Raw genomic sequence first — 13,841 nt, forward strand, 5'->3', positions numbered from 1 at the left:
CTAACACATCACTTTTGCAAAGTGATTTTCTTGCTCAAGGATCTAAGACATCGTGGTCCAATACAGCACTGGAATAGAAAACAAGGAAACAGAAATTCTCTTGCCACTAACACTGATTCTGGGTAAATTCCATTCTAAAGTTCCTCTTCCACTTCTCCTCATCTTCGCTATGGGTGTCCCTCAGGGTCCTGGTCTTCTCGCGCTATAATCACTCTTTTGGGAAGCTCATCTGCTTGCTTGGCTTCAGTCACCTCCTCTAGGCAACTGACTCCCAAATCTCTCTCTTCAGCATCAACCTCTCACCTAATCTACAATCCTACATTTCTTCTTGCCTCCCAGGATATCATCAGTGAAGTACCTCTCAAACTTAACAGGAGTAAAATAGACCTCAGTTTCCCTTCCTCCTCCTACCTTTCCCACTTGTGCCGGTAACACTATAATCATACTTGCCCCTGGACTCCACGACCTTGGTGCCCTTCCTCATTTTTTTCAGTGCTCAGTCACCTACTAAATACTACTGGTTCTTCCTCCATATTTTCCTAATCCATCCTTTCCCTGCCACTCTGGCAGTTACCACCCAGGTCCAAGCTCTCCTCATGCCATGGTTAGGCACCACAATGGCTTCCTCACTTGCCTCTGATCCTGCAACCTACCTCCCCTCAGTCTACACTCCATGCTGCTGCCTAGATCATCTTCCTGAAACATCGCTGAACTTATGTCTTTCCATTCCTCAAAAGCCTCCAACTCCAGCCATCCCCCTCTGCAGCAAACAAAAACAATCTGTCACTGGTTTCCAGGCTTCCCACCTCTATCTTATATATTGGCTCTTCTCAATCACTACTTCCCAGGCTGCACTCTTTGCTCCTCCCAAGCTCACCTACCTACAAATCTTCTCATGTCACAGAAGGATCACCTCTGAACCCACACTCAAACTGATCCCCCACACAGACACCCCTACCCTCCAAAATCCCTAGGACCACAACTCCCCTCACCTTTAAAGCCCTCCCCCCACACCACCAGAAGGCTTCCTTAATTTCCAGGTTCCAAGCCATAGCCACTCAACAGTCACCTCTGGCATTTATAGATTTATACTCATCCTCAACAATGATAAACCTACCTATCACCAATTGGAAAAGCAATTCTTTATTCAGGTATTTCAACCTATCCTATTCCTTCTACTACTTACTTTATCCTTCTTCTACCCCCAGCCCTACTGAAAGAATATTTGTCTCCTCCATCAGACTACAAGCTGTTTGTTGGCAGGCAAATTTGTGTTTTGCTTCCATTGTAATCTCCCGCTGCGAAATGCATTCCTTTATTTTCACTCAGGAGACATTTGATAAATAAGATTTGGCTTTTCCCTTTATCTCTAAAACCTGTCTGTCAAATCAGTCAATCAAGAGTACTTCCTGAGCACTCACTGGGTGAGGAGCACTTTACTAAGTGATTGACAGAGTACGATGGATGTAGAAGACATGATTCCTGCCCACAAGACGCTCACAATCCAGTGGGGGAAACAGACACAATTTACAGAGCAGTAGAAATGCTTAAATAGCAGGGCAATCTCTACCTCACAGAGATGGTAAATCAATTTAACAGAGAAAGGAGTGTTAAGAAAAGAGAATTTTCTTGCCATTGAGATAAGTGCTAGTAAAAAAATGAATAAGAATCTACAATGATACATCATAAAAGACAGTTATGAAAATTCCAGAATGAGAAATAAGGAGAGCTCAAAAGGGAGAAAAGGGAACTTGTAAAATGAAGTTTTCAATGAATTTTAAGTTGATCAAAATAAGAGTAAAGACATCAGCAAAGCAAGACTGCCATTTGTAGAAGGGAAAGATACTTGTTTAAATGCATTTGTCACAGGCATTTTCAAATTTAATAGATCAGCATATTCTCTAAAAGAAGGGGTAGGGGGCAGGGGTAGAGGAAGGAGGAAAAGAGAAAGAAGGCTAAAAGCACCTATGATCAGCAGATGATGCCTTCTCAGCTCAACTGGCTATGTGGTTAGCATGGCAGGGGCTGGCAAATTCAAATCCACTAAAAGGATATATGGACTATCCAAGAGAGACCTAGAGAATTGAAAAACACAATGAATGCAATAGGTTCCAAAACACTGTGGGGAAGCTGGAACAAAGCACTTCAGGAGCAAGACGGATGGTACAAGGGCATCAGAAGAATGGTTAATAAACTTTAAAGAGAGCACAACTGAAATGGTGCAAAAAGAAGATTTTCATGGGTTTTAATGGTTAAGTGCTTACTATGTGCCGGCTCGCAGCCTTAATCCCTATTTCACAGATGAGGGAACTGAGGCACAGAGAAGTTAAGTGACTTGCCCTTGATCACATAGCAGGAAAGTGGTAGAGGCAGGATTAGAACTGAGGCTCTCTTGACTCCCAAGCCCAGGATCTTTCCACTAGATCATGCTGCTTCCCATAGTTTTAGTGTTTGAAAACAAAGGGAACTGAGACAACACTCACAAAGAATATTTAAACTAAGTTTCAAATGACTATATAAATGCCCACTGTTAATTTGGCTTCTTTAAATTAATGTTTTAACACATAATCTGAAAAGATGAATGAAATATCCCTGCAAATCAGGGGATAGGAAAACGCAGGTGTCATGGCCTGATAAAAAGAGCAATGGGTTGGAAGTCAAGAGAATGACCCATGTCAAACTCTTAGCGGGCCAACTCTGTGACCTGGGGCAAGACACTTAACGTCTCTGGGACTCAGTTTTTCCATCTGTACAATGGAGAAGATAGATGGTAAACCCTGTGTGGGACAGGAACTGTGCCTAATCTCACCAAGTTAGCACTCTAGAGCTTAGCCCCTAAGGACTTAATAAAGGCCAAATGATTACCACCCCAAACTGGGCAGTGGCTCCTTGTGGAAAAGCATTTGGCCTGGAATAGGGCATGTCAGGAAGGGTCTGACAGAATGAGGGGCCAACAGACTCTGAACATCATACTCCCCCACTCCCTCCTACAGGGATCTCTCTCCCTCTAGCTCTTCCCAATGACTAATCTAACTCCTGCAGGAGCTTTGACGGAGCCCCCGGCATAAAGCTATTTGTGATACGGATCAAGAGGCAATCAGGGTAAAATGAATAACTCCTGTCAAAAGGACTGGGGTCTAGAGCCTCACGCACCAATACCATGAAACTGGCCACATCCAGATCGGAAGTCTAAGTGGGAGAAACCTCCACTTTTCCTCATCTCCCACTCCCTTCTGCATCACCCTGACTTGCTCCCTTTGCCCTTCACCCTTCCCAGCCCCAAAACACTTAGGACAGGCGGGAACGAGGCACAGTAAGGAGGTTAGCAGCAGCGGAGCGGAGTGTGCAGATTGGGTTGTAGGAGGAGAGAAGGAAGGTAAGGTAGGAAGGGGCAAGGTGATGGAGAGCTTTGAAGCCAATAGTGAGGAGTTTTTGCTTCATGCGAAGATTGAGAGGCAACCAACCCCTGGAGATTTTTGAGGAGGGGAGTGACATGCCCAGAGAGTTTCTGCAGAAAGATAATCCAGGCAGCAGAGTAAATTATAGACTGAAGCAGGGAGAGAAAGGAGGATGGGAGATCAGAAAGGAGGCTGATAGAATAGTCCAGCCAGGATACTATGAGAGATTGTACCAGCAAGGTAGCAGTTTGGGTGGAGAGGAAGTGGCGGATCTTGGCAATGTTGTGAAGGTGAGACCAGCAGGTTTTGATGATGGCCTGGTTTTGTTTTGTTGTCTGTCTCCCTCTTCTAGACTGTGAGCCGCTGTTGGGTAAGGATTATCTCTATCTGTTGTCTAATTGTACTTCCCAAGCTCTTAGTACAGTGCTCTGCACACAGTAAGGGCTCAATAAATACGACAATGAATGAATGAATGTACATACCTGTAATTTTATTTATTTGTATTGATGTCTGTCTCCCCCACTCTGGACTGTGAGCTCATTGTGGGCAAGGATTGTTACTGTTTATTGTTGTACTTCCCCAAGCACTTAGTACAGTGCTCTGCATACAGTAAGCGCTCAATAAATATGAATGGAACAAGAGGTCGTTGTGTTGGGCACATTGGGATCCAAGGGAGGTCCAAGACCTCATTAAAGTTCTCCCAGCTCCTTCCCTCTTTTCTATCCTGGACCCATCTTCCCTTTACTTGCTCAGGAAGGCTAAAGGATGGGGGCTGGTGCAGGGGGGAAGAAGAGGGAAGAGGGGAGACCAAAGACCACTAGCTTCAATTCCAGCTCTAAGAATGGATTTGTGAGGGCACTGCTTGTTGGCCTTGTGCTGTGGCTGCTGTGTAGACAACAGTGACCATCGTTGCCACCACCTCTTGCCAAACGCAGCAATTCTCTCATCAAGCCCATTTGTAGAGTGTTGGCCAAAAATGTTTTTTAAAAGCAGGTATCCTTAGTTCTCCTAAAACAAAAGGGTGACATTCTTGAAGAACTCCATGCTACGGACTACTTGTACACCCTGCTTAGGCGCACACCCATTTCTTCCGACAGCGTGTTCTCAGAAGAACGTTCCCTAATGGGATTCTATCCAAAATGCAGAGCAAAGACACTGATTATGGGAGAACTGGATGTATTATTTATAGTACTAGCTGTTTCTTATGAATCATTCACGGATATTCAGCTCCATGTCTCTCTCTCCCCCTCTTTTCCAGACCCTTCCATTCTACCTGTCCCACGTTTTTCCTCGGCATCTTCCTTAATTTTCCCAACATGTTTCTCCCTCTCTCTCTCTGCTTCTTCTTCCTCTGCCCTTTCCTCTTCTGTTGCCACTTGCCTCTCTCTTACTCCCCCTCAATCCCCTCACCCTTCCCATCCTGCCACCACTCCAGGAAGTAAGCCAAATCCACCACCCTGTATGTCATGTGGGCTGGATGCCGCCCCAGGCCTTCATTTTGCAGCTCGCCCGCAACAGCTCTATTCTCCTGCTTTGTGCTCTCCCAACCATCTCACCCATAAATGAGTTCAACTTCTTTCCTTAAAGCTACTTCCTAACGCACCATTTGTCCTACCATTCCCCTCCAAACTCTTTGAGCAAGTTGTCCACACCTGCTGTCTCAAGTTCCTCTCCTCCAATTCTCTCCTTGAACCCCTCCAATCTGGCTTCTGTCCCCTTCACTTCACAGAAACTGCCCTCATAAAGGTCACCAGTGATCTCCTTCTTCCCAAATCCAACGGCCTCTACTCCATCCTAATCCTCCTACACCTCTCAGCTGCCTTCAACATTGTCGACCATCCCCTTCTCTTGGAAACGATATCCAACCTGATTCTCCTGCTCTCTGGCTGCTCATTGTCTCTTTCGCTGGCTCCTCCTCTGCCTCCCCCACCTCTAACTGCAGAGGTCCCTCAAGGTTCAGTTCTGGGTATCCTCCTATTCTCCATTCACACCCACTCCCTGAAGAACTCATTGGCTCACATGGCTTCAACTATCACCTCTATGTAGATGATACCCAAATCTATATCTCCAACCCTAATCTCTCTCCCTCTCTGCAGTCTCGCATTTCCTCCTGCCTTCAAAACATCTCTATTTCGATGTCATCCCGTCAACCTCAAACTTAACATGTCTAAAACACAACTCATGTTCCCAGCCAACCCTGTCTCCCTACAGACATTCCCATCACTGTAGATGGAACCACCATCCTTCCTGTCTCAGAGGCCCTGTTCTAGACTGTAAGCCCTTTGTGGACAGGGACTGTCTCTCTTTACTGCTGAAGTGTACTTTCCAAGCGCTTAGTACAGTGCTCTGCACACAGTAAGTGCTCAATAAATACGACTGAATGAATGTACAAGCCCGTAACCTTGGCGTTACCCTTGACTCCTATCTCATTCAACCCATCGCTATGAAATGAAATCCTGTCATTTCAACCTTTATGATATCACTAAAATCCACCCTTTCCTCTGCATCCAAACTACTACGACATTTATCCAAGCACTTATCCTATCCCGCCTCGATTACCACATCAGCCTCCTTGCTGACCTCCCTGCCTCCTGTCTCTCCCCACCCCAGGCAATACTTCACTCTACTGCCTGATCATTTTCTACAAAAACACTCGGGCCATGTTTTCCCCACTCCTCAAGACCCTCCATTGGTTTCCCATCCACCTCCACATCACAGAGAAACTCCTCACCATTGGTTTTAAAGCACTCATTCACCAAGTCCCCTCCTATCTCTCCTTGCTACTATCCTACTACATCCCAGCCTGCACGTCACTCCTCTAATGCTAACCTTCTCAATGTACTTCTATCTCAACTATCTTGCTGCCGACCTCTCACCCTTGTCCTGCCTCTGGCCTGGAAAACCCTTCCTCTCCATATCTGACAGATGATCACTCTCCCCACCTTCACAGCCTTACTGAAGGCACATCTCCTCCAAGAGGTACTCCCTAAGCCCTCTTTTCCTTTTCTTCAACTCCTTTCTGCATTACCCTGACTTGCTCCCTTTACTCATCCCCACTCCCAGGCCCACAGCACTTATGTATATATCTGTAATGTATTTATATTAATGTCTGTCTCCCGCTCTAAGCTTTAAGCTTGTTGTGGGCAGGGAGTGGGTTATATTATGTTGTACTCTCCCAAGTGCATAGTACAGTGCTCTGCATACAGTAAACACTCAAATATTAACTGACTAATGTGTCAGCCACTGTACTAAGCACTGGGGTAGAGACAAGCTGCTCAGGTTGGACACAGTTCAAGGCCCACACAGGGCTCATAGTCTTAACCCTCATTTAACAGATGAGGTAACTGAGGCACAAAGTTCAGGGACTTGCCCAAGGTCACCCATCAACATATGGCAGAGCTGGTAATAGATCCCAGGTCCTTATGACTCCCAGGACCATTTTCTAATAGCAGGTATCCTTAGTTCTCCTAAAACGTAAGGGTCACATTTTTGAAGAACTCTATGCTACGGAATACTTGTACACCCTGCTTAGGCACACACCCATTTCTTCCGACAGCGGGTTCTCAGAAGAATGTTCCCTAATGGGATTCTATCCAAAATGCAAAGACCTAATTCCAGCCTAAGCGCACACAAAAAACCTCCCAAATGCCATCTGAGGTCAACTCTTAGCTGAAAAGATTTTTGCCAAGTCAAGAAATTCAACATGATCTATCACTCCTAAAGATTTCAATCTCTATTTCCATAACTTTCACCACCTGCACTTATGGCTTTCTCCAAACTTGGATGGTTAGAGAAACCACTTGTAACTTGAATTTCAGAGCGAAAGTGTTGCTTCGCATACCAAGCATTTTTAAGAGAAGCATTGCTATAGACTATGCTCACCAAAATCTAATTTCAACATTTTAAAAGCTTGACTCCTACAAATCAAAACTAATTTCCCTGGCATACAGAGGTTTCAGCACTACCTACTTTTTCATTTAAGCAGAATGTTTAGTTCTTTTATGTCAGGCTTTATTTTGATAGTCCTCCATAAAAGTAGTGATTTTTTTTCCCTACCAAATGATTTTACAGTGGTCTTAAAGTTGTGGGTGATTATGAAATGTCTTTTCTAAGAAGATAGCTTGCTCTACCGTGACCTCATCTAAAAAAAAAAAAGAAGGAATGTATTTTGAAAAAGTGATTTAAGAATGTCCTCTACAAAAACACCTATACTTACCTTCCAAATATGGAAAATTTATGGTTTAAAAATGCAGAGTTTCACCCCAAGAGTTCCAAGTTCAATGAATATTATCTGGATGCTGGGTGGAAAACCGTGAACCAACCAGCTAGGAATGCTGCAGCAGACCACAGCCTATGCAGCAGAAGGCAGCGTAGGTGGGGGCTGAGAATAGAGCCCTGCCAAGCCTGGCCTGGCCCAAGGGCCTTGAGTCCACAGGGTGGCACCAAGTTGAGCCGGGTCAGGCTCGGACAAAGCTCTAGCAGCCACATGACTGGCCCAGACCCAGACCAGCTTTCAGACAGGATGAGGGAGACAAATCCAAGCTAAGCCAAAAGAAGTGAGGTGGGCCTGGAGTCCGGATGGCACTGCTGGAGATCATCAACATCATCATCATCAACAATGGCATTAATTGAGCACTCTTACTGTGTGCAGAGCACTGTACTAAGAGCTTGGGAGAGAAACCATCATTCCCCAAGGTCTATAGAGATAACGGGTTCCCTCAGAAGTAACTTTCAGTCCCCTTTGGCACTTAAGATTTCCAGACCTCTGCCACAAAGCTCTTACTGAACAACATATACAAACTTGATTTTGGAAGGATAGGAGAAGCCTAGAGTTGAACAAGGGCTACAATAATTTATCTTCTAGCACTGGAAAAATACACTAATCAGTATTTTTTTTTTAAGAGACTGACAAAAGTACGAAGGTGTCTTTGCTCCCTGGATGTGTGTGTGAGAGTAATATCAGCGGTATTAATATATCACATTTCTATAGTTAAAGCAGCATGGCTTAGTGGAAAGAGCATGGACTTGGGAGTCAGATGTCATGGGTTCTAATCCCAACTCTGCCGCTTGTCAACTGTGTGACCTTGGGCAAGTCACTTAACTTCTCTGTGCCTCAGTTACCTCATCTGTAAAATGGGTATGAATACTGTGAGCCCTATGTGGGACAATCTGATTACCTTGTATCCACCCCAGCACTTAGTGCTTGGCACATAGTAAACACATTATTATTATAAGCATATATACGAGGGAAGTAGGGAAGCACCATGGCCTAGTGAAAAGAGCATAGGCCTTGGAGTCAGAAGACCTGCGTTCTAATCCAGGCTCCACCACTTGCCTGCTGTGTTTCCCTGGGTAAGTCACTTCACTTCTCTGTGCCTGTTCCCTCATTTGTAAAATGGGGATTCAATACCCATTCTCCTTCCTAGACTATGCACCCCATGGGGAAGCTGATCATCTTGTATCTAACCCAGCATCTAGTACACTGTTTGGCACATAATAAGCATTAAATGCCACAATTATTATTACCACCAAGATTGCGCTCACCTAGGAGGTTTTGAAAATTCAAGATGCGCAGAGTACTAGGGGTTCCAAGGTGACAAACGGTACAGTGGATAGCTTCAGCTTGAACCTGCAGGAACCCCTACTGAGGACCCCACTGGTTGAAAATGTGACAAAGACACTGCCTGGGAAGTCACCTTCAGACCCTCAATACTTTTAAAAAAAAAAGTTTAGTGCATGACATGTTGAAGCAGTGTGGCCTAGAGGAAAGAGCCTGGACTTGTGTTCTAATCCTGGCTCTGCCACTTACCTGATGGGGGACCTTGGGTGTATTACTCTGTGCCTCAGTTTCCTCATCCGTATACTCCCTTATATTGTGAACTCCCAGGTGGGGCAAAGACTGCATCCAAACTGTCTGGAATTGACTCCAGCCCAGTCCTTGACGCATAGTAAGTACTTTACAAATCCCACAGTTATTGTGATAAAACACCGTCGAAAACAAGGCTGTAGTCTCTTTCCGTACTCCACTAACTAAGGTCTGAGGTCAAGCAGTCAAATCTAACAGCCTCTTATATTTTCTTCAAACTCTGCTATGTCTTACCACACTACTAGACTGTCCAACCTGGGTAATTTTCCATTTTCCTGAAAAGGAGAAATGATAAGTTAGGGAGCAGAATAAATTCAAACTATGTCCTTTCCCACTAACAAAGTCTTAAAGTGGCAAATAGTGCAGACAAAGCTTACTTTTCTGAGAATATCTTTCAGCTGCAGGTGATCAGGAAGCAGTCTGCCAGAGTACACCAATCTCTGATCCTTTGTGGACTATGATAAGATGGGACAAAGAGAGGAATTTAGCTTTTTCCAGCTGTACCATTTTAGTGCTGGGAATAACGTGTCTAGATGTAAAAAAACAAGAACAAAAAAATTAAGATCATTTCATCCTAATGTGGCTAAAGCCTGCAAGGTGCATTTTAACACATCCAAGAAATTTCTGTAAGCTTACTAATGAATAGCACATAGCAAAAAGAATCACAGCTAGGGATAGAACAATTACCTGAGTTACAGCTCACATCTGCTACACATAATATAGTATTTTTTCCTCAATTGCATTGGAACCCATTTTTTTCACTCCGCAAACCCATACCTAAAATAACATCTCCAAAATGAACAAGACAGCTAGCTGGCCATCCTTAGTATGGGAAAAAAAAACTTTAATGGGGCTGCCAAAAGTGAATTTCCCAACCACAAAGGTTTTTGGTTAGATGTGGAAAGTCCTGCTCCCTAAAACGGTAAAATTTGGAAATGTATACTGTATGGCTCACATTACATTTTCCACTAGTGAATGTAATATTAGCCCAGCATAGCATTATCTACCCCAGCGCTTAGTACAGTGTACTAAGCTCCTTGTAAGCACTTAAATAGGATCACTATAGTATTTTATAATCTTTATATAACATGAGCATAGCAATATACTTAATATTATATAATATAAAAAATGGTCAGCCCCTGTCCTATTCCAGCTTTTTCACCAATCTGAACTCCACCCTTTTTAATGTACCTTCCACATAGTTTTCCATCTTTAAGGGGATCCAAGAAACACCAGTCACGGTATTTATATTTTTCTTTTGGTGCCAATAAAATTGCTCACCAGAGTCCTGCGATGCAGTAATAACACCTCCTGGCTTCAGGCAGGACTGTTAATCGGGCAGCCTGAGGGGCCAAGCCTGGTTCACCCATGGCCTCCACCTGACGCCACCCACAAGGATGAACTAGGGTCAGCCTTCCTCTCTCCTTCCAGTTCATCCCTGCCTCCAGATCCCAGGCACAATTCAACCTCTCCTTTACCAATCACATAGCTCCTAAGCACTTGACCCAGAAGCTACCTAGCCACCAGGATCAGAGGACATGGGCCACTGAGACTGTAAATGGCCAACTTTGCTTTTAGGAACTCAACTTCCCAGAGCAAATGGTGCCTAATGAGCCTCAAGCTCTGTTTGGCCATGTCTACAGAGTGTAAACCAGGAGATGTCAGAAACTTTAAATGAGCTGAACTAAAGATTTGATTATTAGAATAAGGCTATCTACATTAAAAGGAAATGAAGGACTACATTGAAAGAGATTTGCCCAAGATCAGATAGCAGATAGGCAGCTTGAGGCGGGGACAACTAGAATCCAGGTCTTCAGAGTTCCAAACTGATGCTCTTCCCAATAGGCCATGCTCCCAAATCACTAGGGAAAGAGTATTTAAAGTCCTAAAACTTTAAATAAATGGTGAGCATCATAAACAGTTTTTATTTAGCATCTGAGTGTAGAGTACTGTAATAGGCACTTGGGGGATATAATGGGTATGAAACCTGATTACTGCTCTCACAAAGTTTACAGGGAGGAAGATAAACATGAGATTCACAAATGTACAATAGTTAATGGCATAGGTATAAACCATAAACCCAATCAAATAAAGAACTGACATGAAACAAGCAAGTATATAAACACTGAAGAAGCACTGTGGCCTAGCAGAAAGAACAGAGGCCTGGGAGCCAAAGGACCTGGTTCTAATCCCAGCTCTGCCACTTGTGTGTAACCCTGGGCAAGTCACGACTTCTCCGTGTCCCCATTTCCTTACCTGTAAAATGGTGAATCAATACACGTTTCCCGCATATTTAGACTGTGAGCCCCATATGGGACAGGGACTATGCCTGAGCTGATTATCTTCTACCTACTCCAGTGCTTACTGCAGTGTTTGGCACATAAACACTTAAATACTGCTACTATTTTTATTGAGTAGCTGAGGAGATGATGTGATGAGTATGCTCAAGGAGACAGTGCCTCCCCTTAAAGCTGTTACAACTAAACAAACCTTAGGCCCTCACTTTCTGAAAGCAGAGGACTGACTGCAAGAGCCTACGCTGTCATGCTAAATTCTAAATTAAAAAATGCTATGTCTAAAATGCAAATGGCATTCATTAAGCTATCTCATCTCTACTTGCTTCCTTAGGTCCTCTGAATACTTTAGGCTGCTCCAGTTCCTTTTAACCAACAATGATATCATGCTTTCACATTTCTAGGTGCAATTCTTTCAAGAGCTACAACTGCCCCTAACTGGTCAAAGGGACACTGCGGAGCACTGTGGACAAGAAACATGTCTACAAACTCTGCTGTATTGTACTCTCCCAAGTGCTTAGTAGTGTGATCTGCACACAGCAAGCACTCCATAAATATGACTATTTGACTGACCACCCACCTCCTGGAAACATTACCCAACCTTGGCTAAATAACACTGCCTTCTCCTGGCTCTCCTGGCCGCTCATTCTCAGTCTCTTTCATGGGCTCCCCCTTCGCTTTTCACCTTCTAACTGTGGGAGTTCATCAAGGCTCAGTTTCTGTGTCCCCTTCCATTCTCCAGCTACACCCACTCCCTTGGAGAACTCATTCACTCCTACAACTTCAACGTGGAAGAATCCCAAATCTTCCTCTCCAACTCTGACTTCTTTCCTTCTCTAGTCTCACATTTCCTCCTTCCCGCAGGACCTCTCTACTTAGATTTCCCACCGACACCTCAATCTCAACATGCCCAGAACAGAACTCCTCATCTTCTCACCCAAACCCTGTCCTCCTTGTCTTTCCCATCACATCAAAAGAAACTCTTTACCATTGGCTTTACAGCACTCATTCACCTACACCTCACTGATCTCCTACCACCACCAGCCCCGCTCACTCCACAGCTCTAATGCCAACCTACTTGTTGTACCTTGACTCAACTGCCCTGCCATCAACCCCTTACCCACATCCTTCATCTGGCTAAGAATTCCTTCTCCCTTCAAATACAGCAGACCACCACTTTCTCCATTTTCAAAGCCTTCTTAAAATTACATCTCCTCCAAGAGGCCTTCCCCGACTGAGCCCTCTTTTTCCTTACTCCCTCTCCCTTCTGTGTGGCTATGAACTTTAAGCCCTTGATATTCACCCTGCCCACATCCCCCAGGTACATCCAGTCTCACCTTCACAACATCGCCAAGATCCACCCTTTCCTCTCCATCCAAAGTGCTGGTACAAGCTCTCATAATATCCCGACTGGATTACTGCATCAGACTCCTCTCTGATCTACCATCCACCTGTCTCTCCCCACTCCAGTCTATTCTTCATTCCGCTGCCCGGATTATCTTTCTACAGAAACACTCTGGGCATGTCACTCCCCTCCTCAAAAACCTCCAGTGGTTGCCTATCAACCTTCGCAAAAAACAAAAACTCCTCACTCTTAGCTTCAAAGCTCTCCATCACCTGGCCCCCTCCTACGTCACCTCCCTTCTCTCCTCCTACAGCCCACCCCATACACTCCGCTCCTCTGCCACTCACCTCCTCATGGTCCCTCATTCTCGTCTGTCCCGCCGCCGACCCCTGGCCCACGCCTACCACTGACCTGGAATGCTCTCCCTCCTCACATCTGCCAAACTAACTCTCTTCCCCTCTTCAAAGCCCTAATGAGAGCTCACTTTTCCAGGAGGCCTTTCCAGACTGAGCCCTCCCTTTCCCTCTGCTCCCCCTCCCCTCCCCATTCCTCCTACTCCCTCCCTCTGCTCCTCCCCCTCCCCTCCCCAATGCACTTGTGCATATTTGTATATATTATTTATTACTCTATTTTACTAATGATGTGTATATATCTATGATTCTATTTATCTTGATGGTATTGAAGCCTGACTACTTGTTTTGTTTTGTTGTCTTCCTCCCCAGCTTAGACTGAGCCATTGTTGGGCAGGGATTGTCTCTATCTGTTGGCAAATTGTACATTCCAAGCGCTTAGTACAGTGCTCTGCACATAGTAAGTGCTCAATAAATATGATTGAATGAATATGTATAATTTAATTTTAATGTCTCCCCATCTAGACTGTAAGCTCCTTGTGAGCAGAAAGCATGTCTACCAACTCCGTTGAATTGTACTCTCTTAAG

The 13,841-nt window shown here is 44.6% G+C and overlaps 1 protein-coding gene across 3 annotated transcripts in view; it reads right to left on the reverse strand.

The window, feature by feature from the left end:
* The window catches only part of HERPUD2 (HERPUD family member 2), a 45,541-nt gene that overhangs the window by 19,100 nt on the left and 12,600 nt on the right, over positions 1–13,841 (reverse strand). The window contains exons 2-3 of one of the 3 annotated variants that reach the window (XM_029049026.2): positions 9,642–9,719; positions 9,499–9,539 (exon numbers count right to left, since the gene is read on the reverse strand). The exons of 1 other annotated variant lie outside the window; for it this stretch is intronic. Coding sequence is in view for 1 of the 2 variants with exons in the window: in XM_029049024.2 (XP_028904857.1) it covers positions 9,642–9,719 (78 nt within the window). In the remaining variant the exon portion in view is untranslated. The remainder of the gene's footprint in view (positions 1–9,498; positions 9,540–9,641; positions 9,720–13,841) is intronic. One more of the 3 variants, XM_029049024.2, reaches the window with a different exon arrangement.

Source organism: Ornithorhynchus anatinus, chromosome 21 (genome assembly GCF_004115215.2).
Source record: "Ornithorhynchus anatinus isolate Pmale09 chromosome 21, mOrnAna1.pri.v4, whole genome shotgun sequence".
Lineage (NCBI taxonomy): Eukaryota > Metazoa > Chordata > Mammalia > Monotremata > Ornithorhynchidae > Ornithorhynchus > Ornithorhynchus anatinus.